At 33.0% G+C, this 21,069-nt stretch overlaps 2 protein-coding genes across 2 annotated transcripts in view; one reads left to right on the forward strand and one right to left on the reverse strand.

Annotated features, from left to right (window-relative positions):
• Positions 1-1,283: 1,283 nt before the first annotated feature.
• The window catches only part of LOC127728594 (pseudouridylate synthase TRUB2, mitochondrial-like), a 59,112-nt gene continuing 39,326 nt past the window's right edge, over positions 1,284-21,069 (forward strand). Inside the window, exon 1 of the mRNA XM_052236134.1 lies at positions 1,284-1,345. The gene's annotated coding sequence lies outside the window, so the exon portion shown is untranslated. The remainder of the gene's footprint in view (positions 1,346-21,069) is intronic.
• On the reverse strand, positions 9,975-21,043 carry LOC127728606 (uncharacterized). The gene is made up of 4 exons (XM_052236153.1): positions 20,773-21,043; positions 11,842-12,052; positions 11,251-11,474; positions 9,975-10,387 (listed from the first exon to the last, which is right to left on the reverse strand). Exons 1-4 carry the CDS (start codon positions 20,881-20,883, stop codon positions 10,232-10,234), a joined length of 702 nt encoding a protein of 233 aa, XP_052092113.1. The 5' UTR covers positions 20,884-21,043; the 3' UTR covers positions 9,975-10,231.

Below are 21,069 nucleotides of genomic sequence, written 5' to 3' on the forward strand. Positions count from 1 at the left end.
CAAACGTTTATAGAGGGGCGATGTTCATGATGTACAAAAGTTTGTAGAGAGGGATGTTCATGATGTACAAACGTTTATAGAGGGGGATGTTCATGATGTACAATCGTTTGTAGAGAAGGGAATGTTCATGATGTACAAACGTGTGTAGTGGGAGGATATTGATGATGTACAAACGTTTGTAGAGGGGTGAATTTTTATGATGTACAAACGGGTTTAGAGGGGGAATGATGATGATGTACAAACATTTGTAGAGGGGGGATGTTGATGATGTACAATCGTGTGTAGAGGGGGAATGTTCATGATATAGAATCGTGTGTAGAGGGGGGAATGATCATGGTGTGCAGTCGTTTGTAGAGGGGGGTATTGATGACGTACAAATGTTTGTAAAGGGGCATGTTCATGATGTACATACGTTTGTAGAGGGCGAAATGTTCATGATGTACAATCGTTTGTAGAGGAGCGATCTTGATGATGTACAAACGTTTGTAGAGGGATGAATGTTCATTATGTACAAACGTTTGTAGAGAGGGAATGTCCATGGTGAACGAACGTTTGTAGAGGGGAGTGTTCATGGCGTACAAACGTTTGTAGAGGGGGGAATGTTCATAATGTACAATCGTTTGTAGATGGGAAATGTTCATAAAGTACAAACTTTTGTAGAGGGGGGTGTTCATGATGTACAATCGTTTGTAGAGGAGCGATGTTGATGATGTACGAACGTTTGTAGAGAGGCAATGTTGATGATGTACAAACGTTTTTAGAGGGTGATGTTGATGGTGTACAAATGTTTGCAGAGGTTGGAAATGCCCATGATCAACAATCGTTTGTAGAGGGGAAATGTTCATGATATACAAACTTTTGTAGAGGGAGGATGTCGATAATGTACAAACGTTTGTAGAGGGGCGATGTTCATGATGTACAAACGTTTGTAGAAGGGGGATGTTTATGATATATAAACGTTTATAGAGGGGGATGTTCATGATGTACAATCGTTTGTAGAGAGGGGAATGTTTATGATGACCAATCGTTTGTTGATTGGGATGTTCCATGTTAGTCAATCGTGATGTACAAAAGTTCGTTTTCGATCCAAAAGCAGATAGGCTATTGGGCTTCATTCTCTTACAATGTATATTTGGATGTTATTATTATATATAAGGTTGATTAGTAACGAAAGAGGATTTTAATAATCCTAATAACCTCCCTTTTCATTTGTTGCAGTGTTTGTCATTCTTATTTTTATTTTATTTTTTGTCCTTCTTCATTAGGTTTACATCTGGGAAGTATTTTGGTTTCTCCAGACGATAGGTGTCGCATTTTTACAGCAGTGTCCGGAGTTTCATCAATGGTAAGTCGTTTTATGCTTTTATTGGCAGAATAATCTTTCAGATAAAGTTGTTTGATTCTGTACAATGTTTTATCTCGTTATTGATGTCGATTCGTAGATGATCATTTTTCATTAGTTATACACTGTTATTGATGCCGATTCGTAGATGATCATTCTTCATTAGTTATACACTGTTATTGATGTCGATTCGTAGATGATCATTCATCATTAGTTATACACTGTTATTCTTTTCCTTAAAGGGGCTAAGGTGTTTGTTTTATTATTTTGCTAGCTAATTTAGATCATCCAACTTGTTACATGCATATTGACCGGAATGTGACACTAATTTAAGGTATCGTCGCTTGTCATTTATGAACTGCATAGGTACTTTGTGCATGAACCTCTTTTAAGCTCACCTGACCCAAAAGGGTCATGTGAGCTTTTCTCATCACTTTGCGTCCGTCGTCCGTCGTCGTCGTCGTCTGTTAACTTTTACAAACATCGTCTCCTCTGAAACTGCTTGGCCAAATAAAACCAAACTTGGCCTAAATCATTCTTAGGGTATCTAGTTTAAAAAATGTATCCGATGACCCCGCCCATTAACCAAGATAGCCGCCATGGCTAAAAATAGAATTGGGGGCAAAATGCAGCTTTGAGCTTATATCTCTGAAACTAAAGCATTTTGAGCAAATCTTACATTGGGGTAAAAATGTTCATCAGGTTAAGATCTATCTGCCCTGAAATTTTCAGACGCATCAGACAATCCGTTGTTGGGTTGCTGTCCCTGAATTGGTAATTTTAAGGAAATTTTGCAGTTTTTGGTTAGTATCTTGAATATTATAATAGATAGAGATAAACTGTAAACGGCAAAATTGTTCAGCAAAGTAAGATCTACAAATAAGTTTGATGACCAACAGTGTCAATTGAACCCGTAAGGAGTGATTGCCCTTTAAAGTCAATTTTTCACAATTTTTCGTAAAGTTTTGTAATCTTTTACAAAAATCTTCTCCTCTGAAACTACTGGGCCAAATAAAAAAATAAACTTGGCCTAAATCATCCTTAGGGTATCTAGTTTAAAAATGTATCCGATGACCCCGCCCATCAACCAAGTTGGCCGCCATGGCTAAAAATAGAACATGGGGGTAAAATGCAATTTGGCTTATATCTCTAAAACTAAAGCTTTTAGAGCAAATCTGACATGGTGTAAAAATGTTCATCAGGTTTAGATCTATCTGCCCTCAAATTTTCAGACAAATCAGACAACCCGTTATTGGGTTGCTGCCCCTGAATTGGTAATTTTAAGGAAATTTTGCAGTTTTTGGTTATTATTTTCAATTTTATTATAGATAGAGAGCAATAATGTTCAACAAAGAACGGTCTACAAATAAGTCAATATGACCAGAATTGTCAATTGACCCCTTAAGGAGTTATTGCCCTTTATAGTCAATTTTTGTAAATTTTTGTATTCTTTTACAAAAATCTTCTCCACTTAATCTACTGGGCCAAATAGAATTAAACTTAGCCACAATTTTCAATAGGGTATCTTGATTGAAAAATGTATCCGATGACCCTGTCATCCAACCAACATGGCCGCCATGGCAAAAAATAGAACATAGGGGTTTACTATAGAAGTCTAAGGGAAAATTGTGAAAAAAAACAATTCAAAATGGTCACAATTTGAAAAACTTATTTAAATAATGATAAGGGGTCTTCGGTAACTATTGTTAGACTACAATGGGATGACCTGCTTTTAATCTAACGTAATCGTTTAAACTAAGTCCATTTCTTTGAGAAATCAGAAACAACTATTTCAATTTAAACAACTACAAAATGAACTGTCACACAAGTTATTACGAACCCGTTACGTGCAGTCGACAGAAAAATATTTCTTTCGGTGACTGTTGATCGAAAACTTTGGCTGCTAATTAACTTTCGGGTTTTGGTTTCGAAGTTTACCGATCGTGACCCTGATAAACAATGAATACAAAATCATGGAGCACGTTTCTTGAAAACTTTAATGGTTGAGACAAACAGTAACAAGTAAAAATGATCACCAAGATAAGTAGCACAACCAAAATTGTCTTTTGGTTCCTTATAGGAGTTATTGCCCTTTAAATATGATAAATTTACTCTTCCTTTTTGAAAACTAAAATAAAAATGTAGATAGGGAAAAACTTCAAACAGCAAAATTGATCAGCGAGATAAGATCTTAAAGTAGGTAAACGTTGATCACAAATAATAACTGGTTTCTAGGGGATGTTCTAATTGGTGAAGTAAAAAAATATAAATACTTCAAGAACGTTAAAATTAAATCATCATTTCGAGAAATACCTGAAGGAAAACTTTGAACAGAAACTTAACTGTAGTACTCGCGTTTAAGGAGAACACGGTGATTTTAATCGGTTTAATTTTGGATGTGCTTTGTGGATCGGTGCATTACATTTGAGCGCATTACCATTACATTTGCGCAAAAAAATCATTACGTTTGCGCGCAGCTTTTGATTACATTTGCGCGCATTCATTTTACCGGTCAACTCTAGCAGGACAAGTTCGTTTTATTATACACAAGCACCAAATCCTGGAAATATATACAGATCAAAGTAAAATTGCAAAACCGAAGACTTATAGTACCGAATCGATTATACATGTAGGTACATGCTGAGAATTTGGAGGCAACTGGTTTCGGAAAATAAATCCATTAAAGTTTTCCGAGTCTATTCTGGTATTATCGGAATTGCTCCATCAGATACTCAGTTTTTTTCTTTCTCACTTTTACTTACAACTGCTGATGTATCAAGCCCTCTTAGTTCGACATATGCGGTGGTTTTGAAATCTTTAAAATATTGCCAAGAAACACAAAATACATGGACAATCATTTAATTTTTGTTTTAGAATTAATATGAAAAATATATAATTTAAAATTATAAATATATTCAAAACTAATTATTATCGACATATTTATTAAAAATTATCTTAATATTTACCTGTGTTACCTGTAAAATGAATGTGCGCAAATATATTCAAAAGCTGCGCGCAAACGTAAAAAAAATAATCTCCAAATGCGCTCAAATGTAAGCGCCCTTGTGGATTTCGGTCATACGTCCATCCACTTATCATGCTTGTGGCGTATGGTACCCCACGTCAAAATCCGGAACTTACGAAATGCTAGACACTGAGCTGGCAGTACAAAGTCGCTAAAGTTATAACGAACACTAAAATGAACTTTCCAAAATGCTGTATTATCGGAGTTAAGATGGGAATCTTAACAAATTATAAAGACCGTCAAAAGATCACATATTTGGCTAAATTCGATTCTTTACCTTGTACAAGATATTGCAAAATGATTTTCAACGAACTTAAATTATCAGAAAATGTATATTTTAAACATATTAACGGCATACTCCAGTCCACTGGACTAGACCATTATATACATGGAAACGTTAATATAAAAACGTTTAATAAGTGATTTGGTATAGAAGCTTGTAAGAAGCTTAAGTCCGAAATCATTGAAAAGCGAAGCCTCGATGATTATCATTCATTTTACATTACACAAGCACGACACAAACTGTCTTCCATTTGAATGCTTTGTTATTCCGCATGAAATTGAAAGAAAGTGCATCAATACACGTCAAATATGTTGCATTGAAGAATCAGTTTTGTATGTATTGTTGGAATGCCAGGCATATAATGACATTCGAAAACGTTTCTTTTCTGATTTACATGATTTCCTTCTCAATGCAGGAACTGGTGTGTTTTTCTCAGAGGTTGAACTTTAATAAGCTTTAATTCAGCATCGGCGCAGAGCCTTTTTGTTCTGTGATAATATCGGAAAAAATGTTGATGAAATGGGCAAAAAATATTTGACCTCAGTCATTAAAGCTCGTATGGAGTTGCTACATGTTAATGTCTGAACCAGTGACAACTCTACAACAGATTTATCTATCGGATCACCAGCAGTGATGGTGATACATGGCTGTGTACATTCTGTATATACAACTCGTCTAAACATAAGCCCAACAATTCAGCCCAACAATGTTAGATCTGTAAATTTGCTTTCGCAAATTGTTTGTATATACAAGTCTAAATTGAAAACAACGTTCAAATCTATGATTGCGTTGGATAAAAACCGCAATTTTTATACGTGTGCATGTAAAACAAATTTCTATGTAGAGGGGTCAAAATACAGCACAAACTGGCAACATTTTCCAAAAGACCAAAAAGTGAAAAGTATATTTTAACAAAACGCATTTGACTAACAGGTCGAACAACTGATGTTCTTAAACTCTGCTGACTGCCATTGGAGATTGCCAAATAAATTGATCACCAGATGTAACATGGATCTTAATTATTGATTTAATACCTAACAGAAAACAAAAAACTTGCGAAAAAGATAGAATATCGCAAACATGAGGTGCAAAAATTTGTATACACCATATCCGGATTTCGACAATTAATGTCTCTTCAGTGATGTTAGGGATCGAAACGGTATTTGGAAGGCCATATAATTTACCTCAATTTAGGATAGACTCTTGAATTTTAAAGAGTCGATATAGGATAAACGGATCATATAAACCCGAAGGAAAAAATAATACAAGCCCAAACGAAAAAATATAAACAAGTCTAAATTGAAAACAACGTTCAAACCTATGATTGCGTTGGATAAAAACCGCAATTTTTATACGTGTGCATGTAAAACAAATTTCTTGGTAGAGGGGTCAAAATACAGCACAAACTGGCAACATTTTCCAAAAGACCAAAAAGTGAAAAGTATATTTTAACAAAACGCATTTGACTAACAGGTCGAACAACTGATGTTCTTTAACCCTGCTGACTGCCATTGGAGATTGCCAAATAAATTGATCACCAGATGTAACATGGATCTTAATTATTAATTTAATACCAAACAGAAAACAAAAAACTTGCGAAAAAGATAGAATATCGCAAACATGAGGTGCAAACATTTGTATAAACCATATCCGGATTTCGACAATTAATGTCTCTTCAGTGATGTTAGGGATCGAAACGGTATTTGGAAGGTCATATAATTTACCTAAATTTAGGATAGACTCTTGAATTTTAAAGAGTCGAAATAGGATGAACGGATCATATAAACCCGAAGGAAAATATAATACAAGCCCAAACGAAAAAATATAAACAAGTCTAAATTGAAAACAACGTTCAAACCTATGATTGCGTTAGATAAAAACCGCAATTTTTATACGTGTGCATGTAAAACAAATTTCTTGGTAGAGGGATCAAAATACAGCACAAACAACATTTTCCAAAAGACCAAAAAGTGAAAAGTATATTTTGACAAAACGAATTTGACTATATACAAGTGTAAATTGAAAACAACGTTCAAACCTATAATTGCGTTGGATAAAAACCGCAATTTTTATACGTGTGCATGCAAAACAAATTTCTTGGTAGAGGGGTCTAAATACAGCACAAACAACATTTTCCAAAAGACCAAAAAAGTGAAAAAGTATATGTTAACAAAACGCATTTGACTAACAGGTCGAACAACAAATATATATATATATATATATAAGGATAATTGGATGAAGAAAATTGTTCCTAATGACCTGGAAGACAACATGTAATGTGACATTCCAAATACATATGTAGAACAGGAAGTACAATTTAAAATTTAGAAAAATAAATATGTGAATCATATAAAGTACATGAAGTACAATTTAAAATTTTGAAAGAAATTGTTAAGACTTTAGTTTTCTGTGCTGTGTTTTGTATACTATTCTTTGTCTTTTGGTCTTTTTCTTTTTTTTTGCCATGGAGTTTTCAGTTCATTTTCGACTTATGAGTTTGAATGTACCTTTGGTATCTTTCACTTCTCTTTTATGCAATTTAGTGACCTATTGACATTGATATATTTAGCATATTTTATTTATTGAATGAATGAACTTTATGCAATAGTCCCGAAAGAACTTTATGTTTGTTCACCACCAATTGATGAATATAATAATCAGCTGCGCCATGAGCGCATGATACGCCCGTCGTCTTGTGTGTGAATTTTTATGCAATAAGCATAAATAGTTTCTGACATACGGCGTGACATGCGAAAACCCCCTTTTTTTTTTTACAAAAAACTCAATATCTCTAAAATAAAATTTTGAATCAAAACCAAAAAGTATACAGATCTTTAGATTAATACAACTAAGAAGTGTGTAAAATTTTAAGCAATAATCATAAATCGTTTTTGAGATACGGCGCGACATGTGAAAAACCCCTCCCCCTTTTTTAACAAAATACTCAATATCTCTAAAACAAAATTTTGAATCATCACAAAAAAGTATACAGATCTTAAGATTAATATAACTAAGAAGTGTGTAAAGTTTTAAGCAATAATCATAAATTGTTTTTGAGATACGGCGCGACATGTGAAAAAAAACACACACCTGTTTTAGTTACTAAGTCCCGTAACTCAAAAAGTTTTAATCTTATTATCACCAAAAAGTATACAGATCGTTTGACCATCATAAGAAACAACTATATTAAGTTTCATGAAATTTGGATAAGTCATTCTCAAGTTACGGTGCGACATGTTTACGCCGGACAGACAGACGGACGGACAGACAGACGGACAGACAGACGGACGGACGGACAGACAGACGGACAGACAGACAGACGGACGGACGCCGGACATTTGTATACCATAATACGTCCCGTCAAAAATTTGACGGGCGTATAAAAATATAGTTGGAAATTATATGCATAGCAACTCTTCCGATCTTTCTACCAGAGGTTTTGATCACTTAAGTTACATATATCTTCATGATTTAAAGGTCGAAATCACTGGTGGAAAAATCGACAGAGTTGCTTGAATAATTTCAAATTCCATTTCAGTCACTTAGGGTTGACTTGGCTATAGAAAAATGGTCATCAGGTCAATTGAGCTTCTCCCGTCCCATGCCAAAGAGTTGCGTCCGTTGCGCTCTGCGAGATGTGTAAATACAAGCTACACTCGGTCGGAATGGCGTTGTTAAATATGGTGATGTCTTAATTTCACACCCCTCATCACTATCCATTTGCAGAGCCTACCTTTTGTTGGTATTGTTGATAGATTCTCGTCCTGAGTATCCATGTGAAATTTCCCACTATCTAGACGTTTAGTAAACATTCAATCAATCAGCGCATGTGTGGTTAGCAGAAGAAAATTAATACTTCGGACTTGAGCGTACACTATATAAATAAATAACAGTTAAATAGGTGCATTGTAAACGTTCATTTCCAAGTGAAGATCACCAAAGCTTATATTTATATATGCGTTTCTGAACAAAATATTAGTCTACATGTACGCATTTTGTTATGAGGCAGGTTTTACTCGTGAAAGGGGACGAAGTCTGTAATAGAGCCATGTAAAAAAAAACAATCTGAACTATTGTTTTTCAAAATTAAATTATGAAACTGATCTTGATTTATATTACTACGGAAATTGATAAAATTGTATTTTTAAGTAAATATTCTTGAATATTTTAAATTAATTTCACTCATGTGTTCTTGCTCTAATCCATACGATATAACAATAACAGTAGTGTATATATGATGCCCCTCAATTCTTTTTTCCACAACGGGATAGCGGCGCGGGAAGTTTTCGCTTTTTGATAGGTTGTTAGCGCTTTTTTAATGGACATTCGCGCTTTTTCAATAGGACATTTGCGCTTTATCAACACAACATGTCAGTTATTATGCTTAAAAGTTTAAAAGATCAGTTAATATCAAAAACACAATACATTTATATATTTATATACAGCTAAAGGACTTTATTTTTCGCCATCATATAAACATAAAATCGAAAATAGATTATAAAAATTCATACAGCATTGTCTCAAATGAGCGTTCTAAAGTTTAAGTGTATAAATAGACCACGTTGAATGAAATTACCTCCTTCTTTTTTAGTAAAATATTATTTGTACGTTTTCGTGTAATAATGATGTCAAATAACTATAAACGTTGAAACTAAAGTTACTCTGTGTAACATAAGCAGAAAAAGCAAAGTTATTTTCTTCAAGAGACTGAACCAAAAAAACATTTGAAAACCTTTAGGCCAAAATATTCGACAAATACCTGACGAAAGACATTGTGGTTTAATGATGCGTTTGACATCATAGTTTTTCTCATTGTTGAAGGCCGTACGATTGTCTATAATTCCTGACACCAACTTCATTTGAACTGTGGTGGATAGTTGTTTCATTGGCAATCATACCACATCTCCTTATTTTTATAATGTAATATCCAAATCGATTGTTATGATCAGTCCTATTCTAATTTCAAACCAAAGGGACAGTTACATTTAAAAACGCAAAAACATTTGAATTGACTATTTTTACATTTTCCCTTTTCTGTATTTTTTTGGACAGGTTTGTTTTGGTCATGGAATTATCATTATATGTCTTTTGTTTATTTGTGTCGATGAGGTGTTGTCTATTTGGCATATACCCATAATATCATTTATTAATATACCCTTAGTTACTTTCCATAAACTGTATAGTTATTTCATCAACAAAACTCATTGAAAATAATGAGTCGGTATTCGTGGTCACACAAATCTTCAAGGGAACTTCTGTACCTAAACGACCGGATTCATAGGATATTCATTTCTATTGTGTGCAAACAACTATCTAGTCCACAATTGTTTCCATAAAATGTATTTAAGATATTAATAAAAAGCACTTAAAAACAACATATATGTACACAAAACGTGTAAGAACATTTACAATAAATGAATGGCAGTTATGGAAAAGCTTTACAAAAAAATAAACAAAACAAAAAACAAACTATAAGAACATATTTTTACATGTATTTGTTCATTTTTGCACCGTTTCTTAATTGGTGTTACTAACAATTCACTAATGCTAATCAGTATATTTTAATTCTTAATTATTCTTTCTACATTTCAACACGTCTTTCACAATAACCCTTTCTTGCTGAAGGTTCCATGCGGCATTCATATTCTTCCGGACAAGTACACCTGTATTCCGTGGTTTGGTCCTTTTTTATTTTCTTGCACACTCTTCTATTGGATGTGTTCATGTTGCAGGTTCTCTAAAATTATTCAAAAAAATATTAAGCACATTTAAGAAATTTGTTTGTGCTTTCATTTTTAGATTGCTACTAATTGCTACAGTTTTGAATAAACATAAAGCTTTTAAAATCTAAAAAATAATAATTTGGTTTTATATATATATATATATATATAACTCCTTTTACGAATTAACGTATTGATGCACGAAAAGCGTAGCTTTGATTGCGTTCAATATGATCATAAAGAGGTGTGGCTATATATGATTTGTAATATTAATGGGCGATGACAAATGTCAAAGTTTTAATTTAAAATAGTGACCCAGAGCTGACCAATGAAACTTATATGTGCTTTTCGTGAATTTTAAATATGTCAATCATGTATAGTGGTGCGCTTACCATTTTGTGCCCAAAACGTCATTTTTGTCATAAAATGGACACATGGTTCATTTGTTTTTAGATACATGTACATGTAAATGAATAATTATATTGGAATTTATATTAAGGTTTAGACCCGACAGCGATTGATGTGTTATTGAATAGTGTTCCCTAATCGAAAATTGTTGAGGAGGGATAGATGATTGCGTAAGGTCCAGTGAAAAATATTTGAATCATGCTCAATTATAGGAGATAGAACTTTGTAAAGTGGAAGGAATGACTGAACATCCCATGACATATATTTTTGGAATATACTATTATATATTCTGATACGATACAATATAACAGTAAATTCGGTCCGGTAGTAAAATTTGTCTCCAGACTTAGTTACGTGCTTAATACACTCCTCTAAAAATAAAGGATGTTAACTCACTCGAATATCAAAAGAAAAATTTCCATTTATGCATGTTATTTTATTGGTTTTATTTTACACTCCGAAAAATATTTACCATACTGCAAACAAATTCATGTGTGATTTTGAAAGTGGACACATAGTAAGCTCTCTTCAATTGTAAGTTGAAATCATTGTTTGGGCAAGCACAGTTCGCGCTCTCAACTACATCAGGGTACATAACCCCAGTCATTACAACTGCCACTTCCTCTTCTTCCACATTACAAATTCTATCTGGACTTGGTTCCGTGCAATAGTTCGACTTGTATTCAACACGTTTTCCTACAAGTTTAAAATAAACTACAAGTACCTTGTAAAATCAAACTTGTTTAGGAAAAAAACAAATCAAGTTGACCATCGAGTAAGTAATTGTTATAAGAACTTCTGTATACCATCCCTGTCAGGTTTTGCTCAAATAAGCTTGGTGGTTTTGAAGAAATGATAAAAATGTAAATGATCTTACGACGGATGGTCGACAGAAGCAAAGTGTTGTTAACTTGGCCCAAGTATGAATAAATTGATCAGAAACTATCATCATGCGGGCAGACATTCAATACTTTTGTGTATGAAAACAAAACCTTTTATTCATATTAAGATAGTTCAATTCCATTCATCCTAAACGTAAAATTCAGTTTCCTCTATATCTTACCTGATGATAAAAGATTTCGTGTAATTGTTTTTCCTGGTACATTGTCCCATCCTCGCGGACAAGCAACACCATCTGGGCATGTGCAGATCTCTGTTGTTGTTTCAAATAGTGTCTCTTCTCGCTCGACATCTCCGTTAGGTGAACGTCTTTGTGAGATTGTCTTCAATGCATAATCGCAAGGTTTATTTAGCCAGCTGCATTGGGGCAAACCCTGCAAAATTTCAAAATTATATTACTTTACAATTCTGTCAATAGGAGTCATTAAACTGCTTATCGTTTTACATTTGCCATGTTGGGGCCTATGTGGGATGGTTTTTCGGCTCATTGTTGAAGGACAATACTTTCTAACTTCAACACATTTCGTCTCCGGTAGAGTGTTGTCTCGTTACAACCATACCACATCTTTTAATCTTTTTATCGACAAACTATTTACATCAGAAATTCAAATATTTGTTAAGATGATCAATGAGTTTAAATTCTGAGTATTCTGAAATTAGCAATTTAAGAATGGAGAGATAACGTTAGCCAGTTTACGTAACCCTTTGTATCTAGAGCAGCTGAATATAACGACTGAGTTCTTGGGATGACATATGCTTCATTTATTTTATTTAACTTCATTAGAACTTGTTCCATCAACTTCGACATAGCTTTGTGTAGGGTTTCTTGTACTTAACGTTTTATATATCTAGGCACAGGCGCTTGGGCATGGATTCCCCTTTTTTTTCCTTCCGTTGGTTTTTTGTCATTAAGTTTTTAGTAAGTAGTCTTGTTAAAATGATTAAATGTGTTCTTGTTCTTATCCATACGATACTACAATAACAGTAGATATTATGTAACATAGCATGCCTCGTTATACTTATTTTCCACATATAAGAATATTGATTGATTGGTGATTGCTTAACGCCGTATCAGCACAAAAGGCTATATTGCGGCGAGTAATAAAAAAATAAAGGAAAAGGGTGATCCAAGCCCCAAGCGTCTTTGATTCTAGGGGCCAAACCGTGACTGTGACAACGTGACCTTATCATTTATTCTCCTTTAATAGATTTTAGGGTATTTTGTGTATTTAAAAAGATGATACAACACAATGAAATAAAACAAATCTGTACTACTATTACATTACGCGCCCTTCCTTAAATCGAAAAAAAGACATAAGACACAGAAAAAAATATTTCTTTCAGCTCTGCTCGGTTAAAATGTCAGAGTTGTGCTGCCAACAAACCTGAACTTAGGGATCTGCGCCTGCTGTTTAATCAATTTTGTTATATAAAAAAATGCTATGGCGTCAAAATTAATTAAACTATTATATATTTACATCTCCGATATAGATTACAAGTAACGGTCGGTTAATGGATGGTTAATCAGATAAATTGACAATTCTATAATACCAGATGCCTATTGTTTGTTGGTTTAAAACTTCTGGGATAAACATAAAATTGACAAATAATAGCTTTATAACTGATCAATGCAGGCAGAATTTACAATAGGGCATCAAGTAAAACTAATACATCGAAAATTAACCGCATAAACCGAGACAAATCGCCTTTAATTGGAAACATTTATCTGAAATTATCTTATTATCTTGGGTCGTGTTTGCTGATGTCAAGGATGTTGGCTATTTCATATTTATGCTAAAATATTGTGGACTGTCTGTTTTCTAATACTTTCCTCCCTATAATGGGGGAATTCATTTCTTCTATAATTCTAAACAGGAGTCAAAAATATGGAATGAATTTAGGAAAATGAAATAAAAAGCGACTGCATTTTGAAAGATAGTCAAACCAAAAACAAAAATAATTCATATAAAAAAAACCAATATGCAACTTTTTTTTCTACAGAATTTTTTTTTAATAATGTCTTTATTATCCATTATTAAACATTTGCCAAATTCTATCAAACTAGCGGTTTTGGGCTACATATATATCGCTATGGAAAAACAAAGGTGGCACAATTCCAACTTTGCAATTCTTAAATTGTATGTATGCAACTCCAATTTTGAAATTCCAACTTTGATATTCTTAATTTGTAACAGTGCCACTCGACAATTGAACATTTGAGAATTGTAACCCGAACTTTCCAACTATGTAATTTAAAAAAAATTGAAATATGTGCTTTTGTAATTAGTACATTTGTGTTATGTATATAAGTAATTCAAAATTTGTAATATGGCAATTGGCATCTTGCATTTATGTTATTTGAAGGTATATATGATCTACCATTATTTATATATATATATATATTGATTAATAGTTGGTGCTTAACACCACTTTCAGCACTATTCATGTTTGCGATCTCGTTACGGCCAGTTTTTATTTGTGGAAGAAGACGAAGTTTCCGGAGAGAACCACCTATCTTCCTCAGGAAATATTTATACATTGAAATACAGTGAACAAACTCTGCTTATGTTTCGTAGATTTTGTTTTCTTTTCTGTTTTTCACTATTTTTTAATTCATTTTTTTTTAATAATTTTTTAACAACTTCATATACAAATTGATGTAATAAAAATTAAAATTTATGAGAAATATAAAAATTATATATAAAATAAACTTAGATGCATAAGATATTGTTAAACATGTGTTTATATTGAATAAAGGGGTAGAGAAATAGGAGTATTGAATGTAATACTTCAAAAAATGAATAATGACGCAGGTTGTGTAGGTATAATATTTTCAATTTTATTTTTATTGAAATGTCCACTTTAAACACAGTATCTACTGGGTGGTAGACATGAAAATAATAGGGTAGATGTTGTAAAAATGAGATTTCGGTGGTACTAGAGCTCCATTTTGTTTGAATACAGGATCCATAGTGTTTTACAAGTTCGAGACATTCTACTTTATTGAATGGCCTACGAGTTAGCACTTGAACCCGTTTAATCCTGATTAAAATTCGTATTTAAATGGGATGCTACCGTTAATCGTGACTTACCTTACTCCTCTCAAATCCAGACTCGGACATACATTGGCATATATTTAATTTTACATGTCCCTCTCTTAACAAAATATTTTAGTATCTAATCGTGAAAGAACTATCAAACACACAAATGCCGCAATATACTGTTCATGTCAGATGCAATTTTAAAACCAGATATTTTTTTTCATAAGCGGTTACAAGATCAAATCAATTTTTATTATACAATATGTGAGATAATTAAACTCATCATAGATACCAGGATTAAAATTGTGTACGCCAGACGCGCGTTTCGTCTACAAAAGACTCATCAGTGACGCTCGAATCAAGAGAGTTAAAAAGGTCAAATAAAGTACGAAGTTGAAAACCATTGAGGACCCAAAATTCCGAAAGGATTTTCAATCACCAATTCATGTTTTGCTTATTTATATACTCAAATAAATGGCAAGTCGATTTTTTCATTTTTTTTTTGTGTGTACAAAAAGGGGAGAAGATACCAAAGAGACAATTATAAAATATGAGTCGGAAAAACAAACTACTAAAACAGAAATACGACGAACCAGCAACGGTCTAAAAAACAAACTACTAAAACAGAAATACGACGAACCAGCAACGGTCTAAAAAACAAACTACTAAAACAGAAATACGACGAACCAGCAACGGTCTAAAAAACAAACTACCAAAACAGAAATACGACGAACCAGCAGCGGTCTAAAAAAACAAACTACTAAAAAAGAAATACGACGAACCAGCAACGGTCTAAAAAACAAACTACTAAAACAGAAATGCAACGAACCAGAAACGGTCTAAAAAACAAACTACTAAAACAGAAATACGACGAACCAGCAACGCTCTAAAAAACAAACTACTAAAACAGAAATACGACGAACCAGCAGCGGTCTAAAAAACAAACTACTAAAACAGAAATACGACGAACCAGCAGCAGTCTAAAAAACAAACTACTAAAACAGAAATACGACGAACCAGCAGCGGTCTAAAAAACAAACTACTAAAAAAGAAATACGACGGACCAGCAACGGTCTAAAAAACAAACTACTAAAAAAGAAATACGACGAACCAGCAGCGGTCTAAAAAACAAACTACTAAAAAAGAAATACGACGAACCAGCAGCGGTCTAAAAAACAAACTACTAAAAAAGAAATACGACGAACCAGCAGCGGTCTAAAAAACAAACTACTAAAAAAGAAATACGACGAACCAGCAGCGGTCTAAAAAACAAAGTTCTTGAGCAAAACAAACCCAACACAATACAGCAGTTCTATCTCCACTATTGGTATCCTTCGTGTTAAAAATACGAAGTTGTTCATATGATAATAAATTGACTAATACAAAACTTTGATGGAAATAACAAAAAATGAATCTACAACTAGTTTGAACATAGTCATTTGATATAGCCAAAGAGGAGATAATTTGTTTTATTTAAATGTGTATAAAGTAAATGGCGAATGATATGATTTGTTGTGAAAAGACTGAGATACCTATTTTATTTTTATTTTTCGATATGAATACTTTAAGGGAATTTACATATTGGCAGATACGTAAATTAAAAATGTCTTGATTATGTTTCTGATGGAATTGTAGGTAAAGGACCGTTAGTATGGAATTATGAGTTCTGTAGTACAACCGTATATATATATATCATAGGTTTGAACGTTGTTTTCAATTTAGACTTGTTTATATTTTTTCGTTTGGGCTTGTATATTTGCCTTCGGGTTTATATGATCCGTTCATCCTATTTCGACTCTTCAAAATTCAAGAGTCTATCCTAAATTGAGGTAAATTTTATGGCCTTCCAAATACCGTTTCGATTCCTAACATCACTGAAGAGACATTAATTGTCGAAATCCGGATATGGTGTACTAATTTTTGCACCTTTTGTTTGCGGTATACCATCTTTTCCGCAATTTTATTGTTTTCTGTTTGGTATTAAATAAATAGCTAAGATCCATTTTGTTACATCTTTGTGATCTGTTTATTTGACAATCGCCAATGGCAGTCAGCAGGGTTTAAGAACATCCGTTGTTCGACCTGCTAGTCAAATGCGTTTTGTTAAAATATACTTTTTCACTTTTTTGGTCTTTTTGAAAATGTTGTTTGTGCTGTATTTAGACCCCTCTACCAAAAAATTTGTTTCCATGCACACGTATAAAAATTGCGGTTTTTATCCAACGTAATCATAGGTTTGAACGTTGTTTTCAATTTAGACTTGTATATATATAAACAACGTTCAAACCTATGATTACGTGGGATAAAAACCGCAATTTTTATACGTGTGCATGCAAAACAAATTTCTTGGTAGAGGGGTCTAAATACAGCACAAACAACAATTTCCAAAATACCAAAAAAGTGAAAAAGTCTATTTTAACAAAACGCATTTGACTAACAGGTCGAACAACTGATGTTCTTAAACCCTGCTGACTGCCATTGGCGATTGCCAAATAAATTGATCACCAGATCTAACAAAATGGATCTTAATATTAATTTAATACCAAACAGAAAACAATAAACTTGTGGAAAAGATGGTATACCACAAACATGAGGTGCAAAAATGTGTACACCATATCCGGATTTCGACAATTTATGTCTCTTCAGTGATGTTAGGGATCGAAACGGTATTTGGAAGGCCTTATAATTTACCTCAATTTAGGAAAGACTCTTGAATTTTAAAGAGTCGAAATAGGATGAACGGATCATATAAACCCGAAGGAAAATATAATACAAGCCCAAACGAAATATATATATATATAAGTCTAAATTGAAAACAACGTTCAAACCTATGATTGCGTTGGATATATATATGACAACTGTATTATATATATCATAGTATCTGTTGTCTTTTATTCGAGCGGGAATACTGACAAAGGGGAGTATAAATACGTAGTGATCGTCCGTTCTTTTCTAAGTTTGTTCGTCTTATTACATTTTGCTAGATTTCAGTGAGGTATGAAATTGAGAGCTCTAGTCAGTTTTTCGAAATTTTGTTGAGTTATTCAATTAAACTCAAACGTGTTATATCTTGAAGATGTTCTTCGATTTGTTAATATTTAAGTATCATTCTTTTTTGACATGGTAACACTTCTTGATTTTCTTTAATTTCTATATATTTTTCCTTCGCTAAGTATCATAAAACTTGTTTATTAACATATTGAAAGTATAGTTTAAGTATATTGCACTCATAAATGTTTATAGATTTATAAATCATTGTTGTTTACTGCTAACCTGTAGAGACGTGAGACACAATAAAAAAAATGCACTCCTTTACAAACTTTGTTAGTCATATTTTGTAATAAAAAGATTTTTTTCTGCATGAATTACGGAATTTTACAACTTAAAATTTCAGCTATTAATCTCAAGATGAAAAAGATATTTATCTCTTACATCTTCATGCACTTTACATTCTAACTTCATTCGTCTTAGTTTTTATATTGGAGTTGGGTGTTCTTAAAGGTATAGGATCGGGAGAGTCATAGGTGTTCATGATGGTATAGGATCGGGAGAACCATTGGTGTTCTTGAAAGTATAGGATCCGGAGAGCAATATATGTTCTTGAAGGTATAGGATCGGGAGAGCCATATGTGTTCGTGAAGGTATAGGATCAGGAGAGTCATATGTGTTCTTGAAGGTATAGAATCGGGAAAACCATAGGTGTTCTTGAAGGTATTGGACCGGGAGAGCCATTATAGGTGTTCTTGGTGGTATAGGATCGGAAGAGCCATAGGTGTTCTTGAAGTTATAGGATCGAGAGAGCCATATGGTCAGACTTTTTCATTCGGTGGATTATTTGTCTATCTTAAACTTACAGTATAAACTTTGAATTTTGTCTTGCGGTAATTAAATCTATTTTGTCAGTTGTAAATGTTAAATAAAACAGAAATGTTTGTTCCAGTAACAGTTTTTATTTACTTGTGAATCCTTTCACTTCCAGATCATTTTGGTTAAATTGCTCTTAATTGACATAGTCTCGATTGATTAAGCACCCAACTGTACATGTTCTTGATGCTAGCCATTCAAAAGAGTAGAAGTACAACGCATATACCATAAAATCACCATGTCTCAGCGATGAGTAATTCCGTCACATTTTTAGTGGTTTATTTCTGTAAATGTAATTATTGAAGAAGTGCTTTTTTAATGAAATAATTATCTTCAGGAAGTTATAGGTCAAGTACTGTTTCATTGTTTCCGTTTCTACAAATATATGGAGGTCATGTTTGTAACAAACATATTAAATGATATGATAACATAAAAACTGTTTATGATAATTTTATACAAACACATTTAAAAATTGTTTTTAAAAGTATATTCTCGTGAAGAACTATGAAAATAAGAAGATGTGGTATGATTGACAATCCGACACAGAAGAAGAGGTTGGCCCGTATCCCCGTGCGGCCTTCAACAATGAGCAATAGCAAGCTATAAAAGGCCCCGAAATGATAAATGAGAAACAATTCAAACGAGAATACTAACGTCCTGCTTAACGTACAAAACAGCAAACGAAAAATCAAATATGACAAACAGAAACAAACGACAACCACTGAATTACAGGCCCTGACTTGAGACACTACGGCACATATAGAATGTGGCGGGGTTAGACATGTTTTGCGGGCGCCAAACCCTCTCCCTGACATGGGACATCGGCGAAACAGCACAACACAAGAATAGAATGAATATAAAAATCCGTTGAAAATGGCTTAACTCTTCAGATCGAAACAAAGCGCAAAAACAACAAACTAAACGACAAAAGAAAAAAGGTACAGATCTTAGAGTACTCTAAGTGACTGAAAGCCAATAACAAATAATAAAAAAATCATGTATCTATAAGACTAAAATACCGATCAGTATACACATCCAACATGCAATGGATTAATTGTAAAGACGTCTGTAAAAACAGTCAGAGAAAAACATGGCATTGTGCAATGCCAAACTATGTGTATCGACAAATTGTAAGACAATTGTAATTGTACATATGTGTAAAGCAATAATATTTAGATGGGTTTTAATTTATTGACAACAAAATCAATATTTAAACCGGTAAAAACAATATTCAAAGATCTAATTAAAGTGTTTAATTTGTAACCTTTTAGAACAAGTTTTTTTAAAGGATCGTTAAGTTTTAATGCAAGCTTTTGCGCACTAATTTATACACCGCTTTATGTTGACTAATTGTGACTATGGGAATGACATTTTAAGAACTACACAAAGTAGAAAATTGAAAGAACTGAAAAAGGTTTTACGGACAAACGGGTAGAGGAACCCTTTGGAGCGGGTTAAAAAAACGTAATTGCATATTGGTAGGCATTTTTGGTAAAAAAATTTTGATTGTTTAGTTACGATCGAAAACTGTTATATTGAATTCACGGTGGTAGTATATCTAGATTGTAGAGATTAGTTTTAAGGGCTTTCAGTCTCAATAAAACAATGATGTATATAGTATAGAAAACACATTGCTATAACTTGTGCAGTGATTTCGATAAAGAGAGAAACAATGGTTATAGATTAGCAGATAAGTACTGGAAGTCACAAGGCGCTTCGGGACCCCCCCCCTTTCCTAAATATTTAACGTGTTCTTTCTCTTATTCATACAATATTACAATACTGAATAGTAGTTTATATATAATGCGCCTCTATTCTGACTACTGTTATTGTAATGTCGTATGGATAAGAACAAGAACACATCAAATAAATGAAAATAGATTAAAATATTATAGAATATGTACTAAATAAAAATTAAAGCAAAAACAAATATTTAGAAAAAAGGGGGGTCCATTCCCCAATTAGATGTCTTCAATCTTAAACCATTTATTTATCCTTTTTGCTACAATTTTCTATGAATTATAGTATTTAATTCTTGATCTCGCTAATTACTCTCTCGAAATAATAGTAATAAAAAAAATAACTGTGATGAAATATTTATTTGAAAGAAATAATCGAATACTGACTAAATTTTCATTCACTATTAAACACTTGAAATTATGTAAAATACAATAAGTAAATATACTTGCCGACCATGGTTGATCGCTGGATAAAAAATCCTCAAAACTTGGTATTGCATGAACAGCCAACAGACTTACACACACGACACCACACAAATATGAAAAGAAATATATCTGCATTGTACTATAGCTGAAAAGTTTATACTGATATCTATCCTTGTTCACCCTTTTTATAAGCAATCAATTGACCGTAGTTGGTGGGTGGGATCGATTAGTTTCAAATATGTTCTATAGTCACCTGATTGTATCATTAAATTACATAAAATATGCAATTATCTTCTAAATATGTAAATCCATTGTTATAAA

This window comes from Mytilus californianus, unplaced genomic scaffold, assembly GCF_021869535.1.
Source record: "Mytilus californianus isolate M0D057914Y unplaced genomic scaffold, xbMytCali1.0.p SCAF_2, whole genome shotgun sequence".
Taxonomy (NCBI): Eukaryota; Metazoa; Mollusca; class Bivalvia; order Mytilida; family Mytilidae; genus Mytilus; species Mytilus californianus.